The sequence below is a fragment of the Leptopilina boulardi genome, unplaced genomic scaffold (assembly GCF_019393585.1).
Source record: "Leptopilina boulardi isolate dan_hultmark-lab unplaced genomic scaffold, ZJU_Lbou_2.1 LbouV2_123, whole genome shotgun sequence".
Lineage (NCBI taxonomy): Eukaryota > Metazoa > Arthropoda > Insecta > Hymenoptera > Figitidae > Leptopilina > Leptopilina boulardi.
Window position 1 is genome coordinate 2,110,294 of NW_026137667.1, and position 18,921 is coordinate 2,129,214.

Below are 18,921 nucleotides of genomic sequence, written 5' to 3' on the forward strand. Positions count from 1 at the left end.
TCAAAATTATTTACAATAATTAAAATAATTTTAGACAGAGCATAAAATAATTTTTTTTTTTTTTGTAAAATTTCCATGTCTTCGATAAATTTTTATATTAAAAATTTCTCTCTACAAATTATATAGGTTTTCGATATAGCCTATAATTATTTATTTTTATAATTTCTTTTTTTTTAATATTTTTTATAATGTTTAGAAAAGAGACGTTTAGAAATATTACTTAATGGGTGATACATATTTTTTATAAGTTACACAAGATAATGTTATGCATAATTATATAATAATGTATATAATATCATAAGTATAATATCTAACACCTTTCGTACAAATATGTCTTCAAAACTTCCTACGTTGCCTTGTAAATTAAAAAAGCTAGCGATATAAAAAATAAATATTGAAATTTAACAAAAAAACTGTTGTACTTCATTTAATTTTCCTTAACTTTAAGAAAATTAATTAATTAACAATAGTAATTTAAATATCCTCATTAATATATTTATTATTATAAAAATTTCCCAATCGTGATTAGTATAAAAATTTATTTTAAAAAAAACCAATTTTTTCAAAAAATAAAATTTGTCATAAGTTTGTTTCGAAGAAAATATTAATTTTTTTTGCCTCAAGATGACTTCGAAGAAAATATTTTGTATAAATTTTGAAGGGAATTCCCCAAGCTATATTGCGGATGAACCACTAAAATTTCCAGCATTTTTTTTTTGCAAGTGGAAGAAATGCACTCTTAAAGAATCCAATTCTTTTTTTTTTATATTGAGAAAAGAAGATTCGGGTCCGAAACTTTCCTTACTTAGTACATTGACCCTGGAAGACAGCACGCGAAGAAAGGAATTAAGGACTATACCCGCACAAAAAAAAAAATTGTAACGGAAATTGCTATTCTTACGTGACCAAATTTAATCGATTGAATGCAGATTACAAAAGTCATTTCAATGAAGAATAATAATAATAAAAATTGATAAGGTAAGTATTTCCCTTTATTTTGTTTTATAAAAAAAAATTTCGTTTTGTTTATTTCACGAATAGAAAATTATTATTATTATTATTATTATTATTTTCTTTATTAATTTATATAATTTTCTAAAAGGATATTTATAATTTAAGAATAACATTTCACTCAAGAATATGATTATGAAAAAAGGGGAAAAAACTTATCAATTTACTCTATTGTTATTTACAGTTGTCAATTATTATAACTTCCTTATAATTGCTTCATAACTATATATATAAAATATATTTTTAAAGGTTAATTTATTTCAAAGATGACAGAAAAATATAATTAGAAGAAACGGATATGAAAGATCGTTAATAATGAAGAAAAATAGATGAGATTAATTGAAAAAAAAATTAATAAGCTTTCTTCATTTAGAAAATGATATTTGTAAATGAGAAATGTCAATTTAAAATAGAAAAATCAATATACAAGGAAGTATAAGAAAATGGAAAATAACACATAATTATTGTATACTTTTTTCATAAAGGAAAATTTATGTAAGTGACAAACAATTTTATAAAAAAAAGAATTAAAAGGCAAAAAAAAAACCTAACTAACTAAAAATTTTCACAACCTTAGAAAATAAATTATTTTGAACAAAAAAAACGTTACGAAAGACAACAAGAATTTCTAAATACAAAAAATTTATCCTAATATTTTTATGTAAATTAATTCTCATTAGACAGGAAAAAATTAGACCTTATAAGAATTAATAAAATACATAAAAATGAGTACCAATTAAGAATTAGACAATTTTGATTTGATTCACAATAAAATTGTTTTGCAAAACTACAAACCGCAAATATATATTGCAATTGATAAAACTAAATATTCCTATCCATGTACTAATTCAAAGGGTAAACTACAACAGTTCTAAACAATCTTTTGTGTCTTTGAGAGACACGACAAACTTGATTAGCTTAATAGTGATAATCCAAGGAACTGTACGGAACGTGTCTAGAGCTTTAATTACAGTCCAGCCTTTGACAGTCATCTCTCTGTACAATTATATGTATATATATAGATGTCCCATGAATCAAGATTCCGATAAGAGGATCTAAACAAAACACACTAATACTACCTACTACTGTCAAAGAGAATTCAGTGACGATTACTGGCATAAGAGAGTGAATCCCCCACCAATGTGTGGGCCACCTCCTTTCTAGTCATTTGGCTTTGGGTAAAGGCCTTCCATCAGTTTGGTTTCCATCACACTGTGCTTGACCTTTTCATTGCGAGGATCCCCCCGTTTATATACTGTCATTTAAACACAAACGCATCAGAGAAGAATCGAACCGATTAGAGGTTTGAACGCGCTTTTCACGCGAAACGCATCGCGCAAAGTTTTTCTATTTTTATATATAGAACAAGTGTAAAAAAAAAGAGAACACTTTGGAGAAAATCAGTTTTTCATACGCAATTCTTCTTATTATCACACGAAAATTAACAAAAAAAAAAGGAGGATCTCCCTCGAGGTGAAAGTTTCCCTTGTATGCTGACATTGTAGGGTTACAAAATAAGGTTAGTGAATCTAAAACATCTCAAAATAGATTTTTATCTCCTTTCAAAAATTCTATTTCGAAAAACTTTTTTCTTAATTTTGCAATTTAAATTAAGATTTTTATAATATCAATTTTTTAAAATTCAAAAAATTTTCAATAAAAAATTTGATTAGTACAATTATTTTAAATCAAAAACAAATAATAAAAATATTTTTAGTAAATTTAGTGAATTAAACAAAAAAGAAAAAAATCATGTCGAAATGATTTTTTTTTTAATAATAAATGATTATAAATTTTCAATATGTATATTTTGAAAGATTACCAAAGTATGAGAGAGAAAAAGATGAGTTAAAATTCAGGGAATTTAAAATGATCCTTTATGTAAACACGTATAGCAAATATTTAATTTGAATCGTCGATTCCCACGTGGTGAATATAGAGGGATAAAGCTTCCGCATTGTCAGGGACGTTAAAGTAGGATAACACGCGATAGGTCTTACTGAAGTTTATACTGACACAATGCATTTGCGACGCAAATCTTGACACTTAGGTGTGAAAAAAAGTGAATCTAAAAAAATATTTTCTTTCTCATTTTTTTTTCTCAACTAAAAATTAAAAACAATATTTTATTTATGTAGATATAATATTTTTTCCCCAAAAATTATTATTATATTTCAAATAATAATAATAATAATAATAATAATAATAATAATAATAATAATTTTTCTTTTTACTAATTTGGGATTTTACCATGACATAATAATTTTATATAGCATTGTTTGTCACTTAATATAATTTATAACTTTTTTTAAATTATGAAAATTTTCAGTTATGTTTGCGTATAAATTCAATAACATAAAAACAATTTAAAAATAGTTTATGAATTTATTAATTTTTTTTTAAACATAACTGTAAATTTTTCATTTTATTCATATTTTCTAATTAATTTTAAATAAATGCAATTTTTTATCTTATCAGTCAAACGAGAATATGTAAAGTGATTAGAAAAATGTTTAATATTTTCTGAAATAATTTAAAATAAATTATCCAATTATTATCAAATAATAATTCGTTTTTAATAAATACAGGAACTAAGGAAATAATTTGTCGAATTGTTTTTTGGTTTTTTATAATTAAATTTATAATTTTAAATTACTTTTTTTTAATAATAATTACGAAAACAAAGTAGAAGCTATTTTTTTATTTGACCACAAATTATTCTGCTACATATATATGTAGTTAAGAAAAGAAGTAACAACTCTCATTCTTTTTGCAATGCATAAACGATTCTTCTAATAATATTCAAAATTTAAAATTTTTCCATTACTTTTAGTTGAATAGAAATAATATTTTATAACAGTAATATTAATTGCATTATTATAATTGAGTTTAGTTATGAAAAAAGTGTTCTATACATTTTCTCGTTAATTTATTTTTTCTCAAAAAAATACATTTTTTTATAAGAATAAAAATGGAAAATTTTAATTAGTTCAGTGTTTTATCGATTTTAAATTTAAAAATAAACTTGTATGTAATAAAAAATCAATCTTTTTATATATTAATTGTTGCAATGGAAAAACTAAGCTTAGAATATTTATCAATTTAGTTTATACGCGTTAATAAAAAAAAAAGTTAGATATATGGAAATAAATGAAATAAAAGAGAAGTACATATTATAACTAAATTTTTTCTAATTTTTTTCTCTTATATTTAATTCAATAAATTAAAGAAAAAAAATTGAGAAAAATAGTTATTTAATGTTAACTAAATTTTGCCTGACTTTGTATTTCTGAGTATAAAATTCTTTGTTTCTATATGCATACCTATGCAAAAAGCTTAGAATACTTTGAATGAATACAAATGTTATTTTGGCATTATAAAAATAAAAAAAATATTCTCAAATAATAGGTGTCTAAATTACAAAAATAATTTATATTACAAAATATGATATTTTCTCAAAATTATCAAAAAACAAAAGCAGAAAAATAAAAATAGTAAATTTCAAAATCAATAAAAAACAAAAAAAAATCAAATTTCAAATTCTTTTGTCGATAAATTGTTATTTCTAAATGAGTATTCAACACTCAAGACATGATGAACCATCGACTTTAGCTGTGCGCACACTATTGCTCAACATAGAAACACTTGTTGCATTATTTATTACTATAGTCATTTTGAGATATTTATGTATTGTTACAGGGTTATAACTTTGGTAACAGTATGATTTTAAATATGGTATTATATCATATTAGAGAACTAATTTTTATTCATTTTTAAATATAATGTCAACTTTCATTTATAAAACCGCGAATCTTGTATTTACTTTCCCGACACTTATGTAGTCTAGAATAAATAAACAAAAAAGTAAAAAAAAAATTATAAAATTAAAAATTCTAATTTTAACTTCAATATTTTTTTTAAAGAAATATTTATAAATAATAATATTCACCGCTTTTATAATTTTTCAATTACTCAAACATATTTCTAAGAGTTTTTCTCGATTATTTACTGGAAAATGAACCAAAAAAAGAACTCATTCAACCTCGCATAAATCCAGACAGGATTAAATTACTGCATGATTTGCTTAGAAAGTAAAACACCATAAAATTCTATCTGTCTGATGAAATGTTTCTAAAATCTGCTCATATTGTTTTAAATCCCAATTACATGAAATGCATGTTCTTAAATAATTCTAATTGTAATAATAAGTCTAAATTTTTTGTTATCTATTACCTATTATTTTTATCATTATTATTATTATTATTATTATTATTTATTAATTTATTTTATTATTAAAAAATTCATAATATTTAAAAAAAATTGTGTAAAAATAAAAGCAAATAATTATCGAGTTCAGGTCACTACTATTTCAAATGCTACCAATTTTTTGTACAATATATTAAATATTCATGATCTTCATCTGACGAAACCAATATATATAATGGATTAAGGATTTTATCCTAGATGCGCGATAATGCATCATCATCAAAAAAAAAAAAAAACTTAATCACTGACCATCGTATGGAAATGAATTTTTTGTATCCGAAAACTATCAAAGCAAAAATTCCATCATAACAGAAGTAAGCTAATTGTTAATAAGCTAAAATATCTCGACAATGAAAAAAGTTAATAATAAAATAAAAAAAATTAAATTCCAAGAAATATTCTCTATATATTTTTTTATAATAATTATTATTATTATTATATTAAGGATATTTAAATTTATTATTCATTGATATTGAAAATATTTCTGTCTCAATAGAGGATAATATGTTTATAAGAACCAAAAATATATCCAAGGTTTGGTGAATTGTTTGTAAAAATAGAAAACAGTTAAAGAAATCATGTAAATTTCAATGTTTTTGTGAAATATTTAAATATATATAAATTATATATTTGTGTGTTTACGTGAATGTGTGTGTGATATATAGGGACAAAAAAAAGAAATCGTTTTCACTTTTTTTTCGATTCATTCATTCAAGGTTAATTTTTATAAAAAAAAAAATATGTCAACTTATTAAAACAATTGTGTAACTATTTACATATAGTATCGAAATTTATGCAAAATAGAACAAAAAAAAATATAAATATTTCGTTTTTATCAAAAAGATTCTGATAATGTTTCTTTTATTCAATATTTTCCCCTTCGAGACAGAATTTTGCACTTCCTTAATATAACATAAATTATTTATAAAATAAATTATAAAAATTAATATTTAAAAAGGTTTGTTTTTAAATTAATTTAGAAATTTACCACTAATTTTCATGAAAAATATTTGTAATCCAATTTTTATAAAATACGTTCTAATTTTTTAATGGACGAGACAGTTTTTTTTAAACATTGAATACAATAAAGTTTAGTGGAGGTCGAACAATTTTCATTTGTTCTCTTTCGATGACGTGTCTATTCGTTTTGTCTGCATTGAAACGCGATGTACATGTCAGATGAAGAAGATTGATTGATATTACAATTTTAAGGGATTTACACTTTTTTTCGCGAATGTGTGATTCATTATTATTAAAGGGTTTGATATATCACTCTGACAAAAGTAAATTAATTGCAAAAAAAGAATAAAAAAAATAATTTTTCCAAATTTCTCGTTTTTCTATTCCAAAGTTATAATTAAATTAATCTAATTTTTAAAATATTTAATTTAAATGTAATAAATAGATTCCTATTACAAAAAAATTAACAATAATCCAATTCTAACAAAATTCCTCTAATTGATTAAAAAAAAAAAATTATTTGTTTAAGAAACAGAATAGAATGGTACATGTTATTTCATAGACAAAATTCTATGATGCTCATAATATACCGTTAAGAAATTTGGTTTAAAAGAAGTGGAAGAATGTAGAAAAAGAGAAAATCATCAGGTGACCTGATAACTGAGATTATATTTACGTAACAGTAAAAAATATGACCGAATCTAAAAATTCAAAATTTTTTCAGAAATAAAAAATTTTAAAGAAATGATTATTGTCAAAATATTAACAATGATAATGATAACAATAATAATAATAATAATAATAATTTTATTTGATTAATTTTTTTTTTGAATTATTTAACTATTGCTCCAATAAAAATAATTTACAAAAAAAAATGTAAATAAGATTAACAATGCATTTATTTTTAAATCGTATAATAAAACAATAGAAAATAAAATAGTCTTAAAAAATGGGATGTAATTGACAAAATTTTGAGAGACAGGTTGAAATTCCGGTTTTAAAGCTTCCTGTCATATCACCATATATTGCATAAACGATCATTCACATTTCATTTTGTAGAAAATAACAGGAATTTATTTGCCAGGGAGAAAAAGTAACAAAAATGTTAATGGGTCGCGTAAAATTATTATTATTATTATTATTATTATATGTAGAACGTAACTGAACTGTAATTGCTAATAATTAATTTAAAAAAATACAAGCCAACATTTTACAACTATGTATATATCTAACGGTAAAAAAAACATAAATTAGCCAAAATCGAAAAAAAGATGAGTCCGTACTATATACCGAAACTTTCTAGTCTCGAGAGAAATTATGCATTTTTTTTTTTTTTTTTTGCGACTTTGAGAGAAAAAAAGCATAATTGACTGACGACTTTCATTTTTGTTTTTTTTTTTTTTTTGACTCGACAAAAAAATGAAACAGTAAATAAATTTTTGAATTTTATGTTAATGAAAGAGAAATAGTATAATAATTTTTGACATGACTTGTAAGATTGAATGTGTAAGTTGAGTAGGATGCAAACGACACAAGATCGTGCAATTATTGTGTAATAGGACCTTTTCTCACTGAAAGTTTGCGTAATGAACGCAACACGTTCTTCCGTGTTGAGTTTATACGTGTAATTAAAAGAGTGCAAAATTTATAAATATAGAATCTAAACCTATACTGTCACCACAAAATATAATCTCTTAAATTTTGTATAATTTTTTTTTGCGAAAATAAATTAAATTTTGTAGAAAAATGAAAATTGGAACGAAAAAATTTAACTATTCATGAATATTGATAATAAGAATTTAAATAATTCTTTTAGAAGAAAACCCTACAATAATAAATATTACATTGCAAAATAACAAACTAAAAATATGGAAAATAGGAAATTTTTTTATAACAAGTAGAACAAAGAAAAGAAAGAAAATATATATGTATATACGCTTCCGCTAGAGGCAAAATAGTTAAATGCCCTTCACAAAAATTCATTACTCAAAAGCCACAAATTCCAACGTGGTTTTTCGTAATCCCGAAGGTGAAATAAGTCTCTACCTAATGTTAAAAAGAGAAAATCAGTATGAAATTACGTTGCAAAGCTTGTTCCAGGCAAATATTAAAATACTTCTTTCGGACACTATTCAAGGAATAAATATAAGGAAGATTGTTTTTAGAGTATAAATCATTAACACACGGATATGAGGACTTTAAACGATAAACAAATTCATTATTAATTCTCTAATTTTAATAACTTGAATCCTACTATTGATTTTAACTTAGTGATCATTTTTCTCCTATTCAAACATAAATTAAATTTATAGTATAGTAAAAAATAATAATACACAATTCAAATAGATTATTTTTATTTGATTTCAAATTCAAGAGGAATAAAATCACTTTTAATGAGATTTTGAATTATTAATTTTATATTCAAAGAAATTTTGTGTTATGAAAAATTTTTAAATGCTAATTTTTAAAAATTTTTTTGACATTCAAGTGCCACGTGTTATCAAGCATGTTACAACAAAAATGACCTCCTGCATTTGAAATCAAGCAGTTACCTACAAACTGTTGAAGTTCACGATCAACTTTCACTTTGCGACGCGAGATTGGCGCACACGTGTTACGTATTTGTATAAATATAATGAATTAATTTTTCTAATCCTAATATTTATTTATGAATTTCAACAATAATTTGAAAAAAAAATTATTATTTAGTTTCCGCACAAGTAAAAAAAAACAAACAAAAAATCGAGGAATCCTTGGAAGATGTGAATCTATATCATCATTCATTTAATATATTCATGTAACTTTGCATATTCTGGGACAGTAGAGAATTTTGATTCAGAGAAATAACTAAAATAACAAGTTTAGGTGAGGTAAAATACGAGAAATAACATATCTACGTCAGGAAGATTTTCCTTCTTCCTTTTAAATTATAATGGTTATCTAGATAAATTATTTTTAAACGAAAGATATATTAAATTATGTTCCACGGTCACAAAGAAAAGGGCATTTTGTAAAAATTATAATTTCTTTTTCTTTGAGAGAAAAATATAAATTTTTAATATACTTGTAAGTTTTAAAAGTCATTAAATTTAACTTTCGTTATCACGTTTAAACGTATATTCAACGAATACCTGTTATCAACAGAAAGAAAGAAATAAGGCAAAAACTAAGTTAAAGAGACCTTGTAGACCAAACAAATATTAATTCTTTTTCACTATTAACTGTCAATATTTTTTTTTTATCGTGCTACATTCTAAAGTGATTCAATTATAATAATAATTGAAAAAATAGTAAATATTTTCTTGAGCAAGTGATTTTTTTTTTAAAGCGCAAATATTCTTGTTTGTTTAGAATAAAACGAAAATGTCAAGTAAGAATAATAATTAAACAATAATAAATATGAAGTTTATAAAAAAAATTTTTATAAAGGAATTTTTAAAAACTGCAAATTTCTTCAATTAATTAATTATAATAATTTATAATATTTATCATTATAATTATATTAATAATAATTATAATAATAATTATATTATATGGATTATTATTTTGAGTTTTTAGTCATATAAATTTTTTATGATTAAAAGAAAATTATAGAACAGTAGAAATGAAGAAGCCGACATATTATCCTTTGGAAAAGTCATTTCGACATTGAATATATCCAACTTGAATAATAATCAGTTTACAATGAACCAAGAATTTTTACCACATACATTTTGCTTCAAACATATCAAATTTTCTCATTTTTAACAAATTTTATATAACTCTCTCGAATTTATTGAAATCACTGAGAAAAATATTTTTTAACAAATATATATATAGAATTATATTATTTAAATATTTAATTTATTTTTTATATGTTAATAATAAAAAATATAATAATAATAATAATAATAATAATATAAAAAATTTTGTTGACAATATTTTTCTTTGTCACTGACTATTTTTATTTTTTCAATATAAAAAAATTTGAGAAATGACTCATTGTTTTAGAATCTACAAAAATGGTTGAAATCTTACTAGAGTCAGGTGGACAGGAAGTGGCAACAGCCGAAAGTGGATCGAGGGCAGGAACGCCAACAGAATGTACAAAAAAATTACAAAACAATATATCTAACGAAAATTTGAATCTCACACCTATTCAAGAATTTTATGTGGGACAAAGTATTTTTATAACTGGAGGAACTGGATTTATGGGAAAGTTATTAATTGAAAAATTATTGCGAAGTTGTCCAGGAATTGCATTTATCTATCTTTTGGTACGACCAAAAAAAGAAAAAGACGTCCATCAGAGAATAGAAGAATTATTTGATGACGCTGTAAGTATGCACAATACCTAAATTAAAAAAAAAAAAATTTAATTATCCAATATATATAAATTATATTTAATATTAAAAATACATTAAAAACAGTTTATCTTTTAATTTCAAAATGTCATGATATCTACATGATAGTCACCTAATAATGATTTAATTATGAAATCAACTCTTGTTAAGGAAGTAAATTATTCAAATTCACAGTGTCTACTGATTTACATGTTCGATTGCATGAACATTTACCATATTAATGCACAAATGTCAATTAGTAATTCAAATAAGTCTCGAGCCAATTACTTTCTCATAATATGTTTACTTTTTTGATAACTTCTTATTAAAAAGAAAATGTATGTCAGAAAGGGTATTTGTTTCTACAAATTCTGAAAAAATTATTTTTCTTTCTCTCAAATATAAACTGTGTTTAATGATCATTAATATTAATGTCTCAGTATTGATCTCACTGACGATATATTGTAAAAACACTTAATCTATTTTAATATTCAATCTCTAGACATTTATTACGTATTTATAAGTTAATATTTTATAAAATGGAATCAAATAATTTCAATTAATTTTCTTATTAATTAATTTTAAAAATTAATTAAAAGAAATTTAATTGATTTTATATAATTAAATAATATTGATATAATAATGTGAGTATTTTATAGCTTTTTTCTAGATTAAAAGAGGAACAACCAAAATTTCGCCATCAAATTGTTGCAGTCTCAGGAGACTGCGGTTTGCCAGGACTTGGATTATCTTCATCAGATAGAACAACATTGATTCGTGAAGTGTCAATTGTCTTTCATGTAGCAGCCACAGTTAGATTTGATGAAAAAATAAAACTAGCTGTTGCCATAAATGTTCAAGCTCCAAAGGAAATTATATCTCTTTCGAAAGAAATGTCCAATTTAAAAGTACGTCGCGCATTTAATTCAATTTTTCTTTTTTTTTAAATTATTCAAATTTCTTTTACCTTTTTAAAAATACTATTTTTTAATTTAATAATGATAATTAATTAATTCACCAAAGATTTGCGAATGTTATAGCAAACTGATTAATTTTTTACAATTAATTAATTTCAAAATTAACAAAAAAATAAAAGTATTTTAATGAAGAAAGCAAAGTTAATTAATTTGAATATTAATTAACTTTGATCACTTGGAAAAGTAATTTTTTATTTTTTATTTCAGTCGGTTATACATGTATCAACTGCCTATGCAAATTGTCCTCACAATTCGATTGAAGAAAAATTTTACGATCCACCAATGGAAGCAAATAAACTTATTACACTGACTGATTGTGCTGATGAAAAACTAATCGATTCTTTAACACCACAGTAAGTTTAATTCTTTTGTAATTTAGGTCAAAAATATTAATTATTTACATGAAATTTTAATTTTTAAATAGAATATATATTTTTTTAAACTTTTTAACAAATATTCCATTAATTAATTCAACAATGACTAATAAAAAGAATTTTTCCCCGTAGATAATTTTAATTATTCATAAAATTCATACAAAAAAGTTTTTCATTTTTATTCTAATTTGCTTTTTAAAGTATCATAGATTACAAAAGTTACGTAAATATTGAATGAATTTAAAAAAAAAATATTGAAAATAAATGACGGTTTCATTTTGAGGGCCATCAACTTCGTTGACGTCAGATTTTCAAACAATTCACACCTCTTTGAAGGAGAAAAAAAATTATGTTATCCTCAGTTTCTTGGAGTTGATTATAAAAAAAAAAAAAATTTTCCTTGAACTTTTTTTTTCCCTCACATCATAATTCATATAGTAAAATTTAAATATGCATGAAATCGTATGACACAACTAGACATATCAACAATTATATTTTAAAAAATAGTGAATTGATAAGACTGCAGAAAATCGAAACATAAAAAAAAATGACACTTTTGCTTGTAGGTTATTAGGAGGATGGCCTAACACTTACACCTACACAAAAGCTGTCGCTGAAGAAATCGTTAAGAAAGAAGCTGGCAACTTGCCTGTTGGAATATTTCGACCTGCGATTGGTAAGATGATTTACATTTTCATATACATTTTTTTTTCTCTCATTTTCGATGAAACGAAATTCTTATTGTATCATCATGGTGAAAAAAAAGTTGAAAATAAAAAAAGAAATACTTTTTTTTAAAGAAGATGAAAAAAAGTGAAAGTAATTCACTCGGGGAATTCCTTTTACTCGAGAGATGATTTTTGTAAATAGTTCGTAGAATTAATGGTATTCAAAAAGAAAAAAAATATTGGGAATCCTTCCTCTTAAGAGTTTGATCTTTTTTTTTAATCCTTACAAAGCAGAATTCTCGTTTTTCTTTCTGAAACTAGTTAAAGTCAAAATTAACGAATTATAAAACTAGTTTTATATTTCAAGGATTTAGAATCTGATTTTTGTGATGACAATATTTCTCGTAATGATGGACAGCTATAAAAAAATTTATAGATTTAAAAAATGAATAATAAAAACTTTTATTCTTTTTTAAAAAGTTATAGTTCTTTTTAATTGTTTTTTTTAATGAATATTGAATTTTTTAAATTAATTAAAAATTAATTAAATGCAAGGGAAGAAATTAAAGTTGAAAGAAAAAATAACTTTCCAGTTTTAACACTATAACTATAACTATGTAGTGAGTTTAATTTTTTAATTAAATTTTATTTCAATTCAATTATTCAAATAATAATTATAAATTATAATATTTATTATTTGTAATAAAAGAAATTAATTATCAGAAACAATTAAAATTTTATTGTGAATGGAAAACAAAATAAAAGATAATGAGATTTTTCTTGAATTGTAATTTAGCGGTTTAGAATTAGTAATTTTCCGAAGTGTGAGATGAGGAATTTGCTTTGTAAAGAAAAAAATTACTTTTAGTTGTATCAACATATAAAGAACCTATTCCGGGATGGATAGACAATATGTATGGACCAACTGGAGTAGCTGCTGGTGCCGGAGCAGGATTACTTCGATCTATACATTGTGATGGATCATTAAAAGCCAACATTGTACCTGGTGATTTGACTGTAAATGCCTTAATTGCCTCTGCCTGGGATGTTTCTAGCAAGAAAAGGTATAAAAATCTCAACTTTTTTATTTTCCGACTTTCCAAACTCTATTAACCATAATTATTTGATTTCAATTTTTTTTTTTTTTTAATTATTAATCTTGAACAATTTGTTTTTTTCAGTCTCGACAAAGAATCAACGAATGAAATACCAATTTACAATTTTGTTTCTAAAGACAATCCTGTAACGTGGGACGAATTAAAGGAAATGTCAGAAAAATATGGAATTGAAGTTCCATCAATTAGATCAGTTTGGTACTACAGTTTTAGAAATAATAAATACAGATTGATTCATTTATTCTACGTATACTTTTTTCACTTATTACCTGCACTTTTGGTTGATGCAATTTGCATTTGCATGGGTAAACAATTAAGGTAAGATGAAGAATTCTACGAAAAGATCTTAAAATTCTCCAAATTATCATTCAAAAATGCGAAAAAAATTTACATTTATCTTTTTTTTTGGGGCGGGGGAACAGATTAATGAAAATCTACAAAAAGATTCATAGGTTTATGGACGTGCTCAATTATTTTACAACAAAAGAATGGAAATTCTCAAATGACAGGGTACACAATTTGATAAACAGAATGTCAGCAAAAGATCGTGAGAATTTCTCCTGCGATATGAGAGAAATAGTTTGGGATACGTTCTTCAAAACTTATATCAAAGGAATTCGAATTTACTTGATTAAAGACCCTATGGAAACTCTACCGCAGGCGCGAGTAAGATGGCAAAGGTATCTAAATTATTATTATTATTATTATTTAAATAATTATATTATTTTTAATTGCTAAAACCCTTCTTTTTAAACTCAAAACATGTGCGAGAATTATAGACAAAAATCTAGATATGTAATTTACTAAAAATTTTAAAGTTTAATTTGTAAAAAAATTAATTTTTGCAAAAAGTAATTTTTTTTTCAAATTTTAGCGTGATTAATTTAATATGGCCTTTTAATTTTTTTTATCATTTTGTTTGTAACGTGTTTAATGTGAATAGCCTTTTCTTAAAAAGTTTTGAGGAAGAAACTTTTCACCAAATAAAAGTCGAATAGCGAAAAAGGTGAACGTTTTGTCCCGATTGTAATGTCACTATCTCTTCCTTCTCAATGGAAAAGTGTCTTTCTTAAAGGTCCTTTCAACTTTTAGGCAAAAAAAAAAAAAGTTACAAGAGACTGAAATTGGTGACGAAAAAGCAATTCAACATTTCGAGTACTACTATTTGTTAGTTTGATCATTGGGACAAAATGTTAATTTTCTTTTTTATCAGAAAAAGTTCTGAATAATTTTTCTAAAACATTATTTTACGTTTATAAAAAAAAATTTGTAAAATGATTAATTTTGAGAAATATTTTTCAGAATGTACTGGCTTCATCAAGCAGTAAAAGTAATACTTGGATACATTGCAATCAGACTAGCTTGGATGGTTTTATCAACGATTATTTCGTTTTTTATCTAAAAGCAAAATACAATTTATATAATTGAAGGAATCTCCAAAAGTGAAAATCTCTTTTTAATTGAGAAGAGTGTATAGAATTTTAATGACGAGAAAAAAATATTTGATCTTTTTCGATTAGCAAGTGAGCGGAAGAGAGTGGAAAAATAAGAAACATGAAAATAGATAACACAAAATCTTCTTATAAAAAGTGATAATGTGATAAACCACGAAATTTGTACTAGAAGAAAGAGAACGGACCGAAACAAATTTTGTTCACAGAAAAAAAAAAAAATAATTATAAATTATAATCAATAAAACAAGGAATAAAAAATTTTAATTAAAAATTTACTAGTAAAAAATTTATGAAAAAAAATTATAAATAATGATTTTTATAAATTAACGCGAAACGTTCTATTACTGTAATTAATAAAAAAGTATCCCACAATTTAATGTACAATTCTAGAGTTTTCTAGATTAATAAATAATGGGTATTTATAAGTTATAATTATAGTGTATTTAAATTAAAAATTTGTTTTTATATTTGCCTTATTTATAATAAAGACAGCATTTTTGTAAAATATAGTTTTCAAGAGAATTTCAGTTTGAAAATTCCTTTTCCAAATCCTCAGTTTTTTGTTTCAACAAAAATATTTCAAAAATTCAATCATAATAAGGAATTTTTTAATTTAAAACAAATATTTTTTTGACTCACCGATTTGAAGATTTTGATGTTGGAAAGTTGAAAATGTAGTCCTTTTTTGATAGTCTGTCACTGCAAATGGACATTTTCCGTGAGTAGTAGACAATTCTCATCTGCAATTTCATAAAAAATTGTTAATTTCATTAGTATAAAAAAATATATCATAAATAAAACAGCTTTTTATTTATTATTTACTTTTTATCACTTTATAGTATATAAAAATCATAAGTTTCAAAAAAAGAAATAAAATTATTCGACATATATCACGTTTGCCATGAAATTGGAAATAACGTAATAATAATTTTCAATGATTTTTCGAAACATTTTAATTAATGTATGACACAAGGTTATTTATATTTATCAGTGTTTTTAAAAAGGAAAACAGTTAAATTAAGATTTTGAATCAAATCAAACGATTATAAAAACATTTTTCATACTGCCATTTCATAACCCTACTTTTTATATCACAAATTGTTGGAATGAACTTTTGGATATTTTTCAACTACGAAAATAAGGGTTTCACTCACCAATTTGTAGGTTATGATGTTCAGATGCTTCAAATCGATAATTTGTCAATAATCAAAGACAATTTACAACAAATAATCACTCGTAAAAAGAACTATATGATTGTTAAAAAAAAGACGCGCAATGTGACAAAAATAACTATTGCACTGTTAAGCAATTAAATGGTGTCAACTTTTAAATATCTCTTATCAGCAGTGTCACAAATACTTCTACAGATTTACACAAAAAATATTTTAAACACACAATTAGATTTTAATCAAATCAAAGTATAAAATACAATTCTTATAACGGGCGCATGGCCACACTCAACAAAACGTTGCAAAATGCCGGGAACGTGAACATTAAGAATAAGTGCTGCCAACTTCGTGCGAACTAACTTTTAAGATGGCGCTGTCGGCTCACGTGACTGCCGCAATTCAAATATTTGACCTTTCACAATAATTTTATTGATTTCTTTAATTATTAGATATTTAATTCTCTAAATAATTAAACAATTTATAATAAAAATTTTCTAAATTTAACAAAATTAATTAATTACATGTAAATTACATAAATAATTTGAAAATGAATAAAATATCATTTTACGTATGTTTGACACGATATTCGTAAAGTTTTTCTATTTTTTTTTACTTTTGCATATTTTATATTTAATTAAACTTTTGTTTCTAATTAAAATAATTAACTTTAATAATTTGTTTGTTAAACAATATTATTTAACAAAAATTCAGTACATTTTCTCAAAATTATTTTTATTAAAAGTGGGAAAATTTTTGCAAATAAAATTTCTTTGTATTTAAAAAAATAATAATTTTCACTAAAAATTATTGATTTTAATCTAAATCAAGAATGTGATATTAATGATGATTTAATTAAAAATTAATTATAATTAATAAAAAAAATTGAAATTAATATTAATTAATTATTTATGAAATAATTATTAAATTTTATCGAAATATTAATAAATAACAAATATCAGAATAATGGATGGAATTTTTCTGTTTAAAACAATTATTTTTTTGACTCACCGATTTGGAGATTTTGATGTTGGAAACTTTAAAATGTAGTCCTTTTTCGATAGTCTATCGTTGCAAATGGACATTTTTCGTGTGTAGTAGAGAATTCTCATCTGAAATTTAATAAAAAAAAAATTGTTAATTTCATTAGCATAAAAAAAAACAAATAAAACACCTTTTTATTTATTATTTACTTTTTATCACTTTAAAGTGTATAAAAATCATAAGTTTCAAAAAAAGAAATAAAATTATTCGACAAATATCACGTTAGCCATGGAATTGGAAATTACGTGATAATAATTTTCAATGATTTTTCGAAATATTTTAATTAATGTATGACACAAGTTTATATATATTTATCTGTGTTTTTAATAAGGAAAACAGTTAAATTAATATTTTGAATAAAATCAAATGACGAAAAAAACATTTTTCACGCTGTCATTTCATAACCCTACTTTACATGTCACAAATTTTTGTAATAGAATTTTAGATATTTTTCAATTACGAAAATATATGTTTCACTCACCAGTTTGTAGGTTATGATGTTCGAATGCTTCAAATCGATAATTTGTCAACAATCAAAGACAATTTACAACAAATAATCACTCGTAAAAAGAAGAACTATATGATTATGAAAAAAGGACGCGCAATGTGATAAAAATGACTATCGCACTGTTAAGCAATTAAATGGTGTCAACTTCTGAATTTCTCTGATTAGAAGTGTCACAAATATTTTTACAGATTTACACAAAACAATACTTTCATTACACAACTAGATTTTATTCAAATCAAAGTATAAAATTCTATTCTTATAACGTGCACATGGCAACATTCAACAAAACGCAGCAAAATGCCGGGAACGTGAACTATAAGAATAAGTGCTGCCAACTTCGTACGTACTAACTTTCAAGATGGCGCTGTCGGCCCACGTGACTTCCGCATTTCAAATATTTGAATTTTCACAAAAATTTTATTTTATTATTTATTGATTAATTTTATTGATTTCTTTAATTATTAGATATTTAATTCTTTAAATAATTAAACAATTTACAATAAAATTTATCTGAATTCAATGAAATTAAATAATTCCATGTAAATTACACTTGAAAAAAAAAATTGTTTCGCTAATAGAATTTCTTTGTATTTAAAATACTATGAATTTTGAATAAAAATTTGTGATTTTAGGCAACATCAAGATTGTGACATTAATAATGATATGATTAATAATTAATTAATAATAATAGTAATAATATTTAATAATAATTATTAAGAATAATAAAAAAATATTTTTTTAAAATTAATATTAATTGATAATAAACAAAATAATTTTTAAATTAATATCAATTAATTATTGACAATTAAATTATTAATTTCAATCGAAATATTAATTTGTAAATCAATAATATCAGAATAATGGAAAATGAGAAAAAATTGTACCTAAAATAAAAATATTAATTTTATACGAATTTCTAGAAAGTTGTCAAACTTGAAAGAACGAATAATGATTAAATTGATTGAATCCATTTAAAATAGATGGATATAGTATCTATATATTCGGGTATAAAAATTTGAAAATTAGAATAATACTTTGATTATATTATTCGGGTCA

At 23.2% G+C, this 18,921-nt stretch overlaps 1 protein-coding gene and 1 long non-coding RNA gene across 4 annotated transcripts in view; one reads left to right on the top strand and one right to left on the bottom strand.

Annotated features, from left to right (window-relative positions):
- Positions 1-18,149, bottom strand: part of LOC127288514 (uncharacterized) — a 46,042-nt gene extending 27,893 nt beyond the window's left edge. The window contains exons 1-3 of the long non-coding RNA XR_007844055.1: positions 17,839-18,149; positions 17,325-17,425; positions 15,787-15,887 (exon numbers count right to left, since the gene is read on the bottom strand). This is a non-coding gene — a long non-coding RNA (uncharacterized LOC127288514). The remainder of the gene's footprint in view (positions 1-15,786; positions 15,888-17,324; positions 17,426-17,838) is intronic.
- LOC127288452 (fatty acyl-CoA reductase wat-like) lies at positions 2,196-15,298 on the top strand. 3 transcript variants are annotated; one of them, XM_051315928.1, is made up of 9 exons: positions 2,196-2,530; positions 10,228-10,553; positions 11,219-11,467; positions 11,744-11,889; positions 12,477-12,586; positions 13,447-13,642; positions 13,760-14,011; positions 14,116-14,373; positions 14,996-15,298. In XM_051315928.1, the coding sequence occupies exons 2-9, from the start codon at positions 10,239-10,241 to the stop codon at positions 15,093-15,095; spliced, it is 1,626 nt and encodes a 541-aa protein (XP_051171885.1). In that variant the 5' UTR covers positions 2,196-2,530; positions 10,228-10,238; the 3' UTR covers positions 15,096-15,298. The 3 variants fall into 3 exon arrangements, with proteins under 3 accessions (XP_051171885.1, XP_051171894.1, XP_051171876.1); XM_051315937.1 differs by lacking the exon at positions 2,196-2,530 and adding an exon at positions 8,959-9,102; XM_051315919.1 differs by lacking the exon at positions 2,196-2,530 and adding an exon at positions 9,449-9,607.
- Positions 18,150-18,921: the final 772 nt, after the last annotated feature.

Coding starts and splice junctions, on each gene's coding strand:
- LOC127288452 (XM_051315919.1), top strand. Junction 13,643..13,759: donor GATGTTTCTAGCAAGAAAAG/GTATAAAAATCT, acceptor TGTTTTTTTCAG/TCTCGACAAAGAATCAACGA. Junction 14,374..14,995: donor GCGCGAGTAAGATGGCAAAG/GTATCTAAATTA, acceptor AATATTTTTCAG/AATGTACTGGCTTCATCAAG.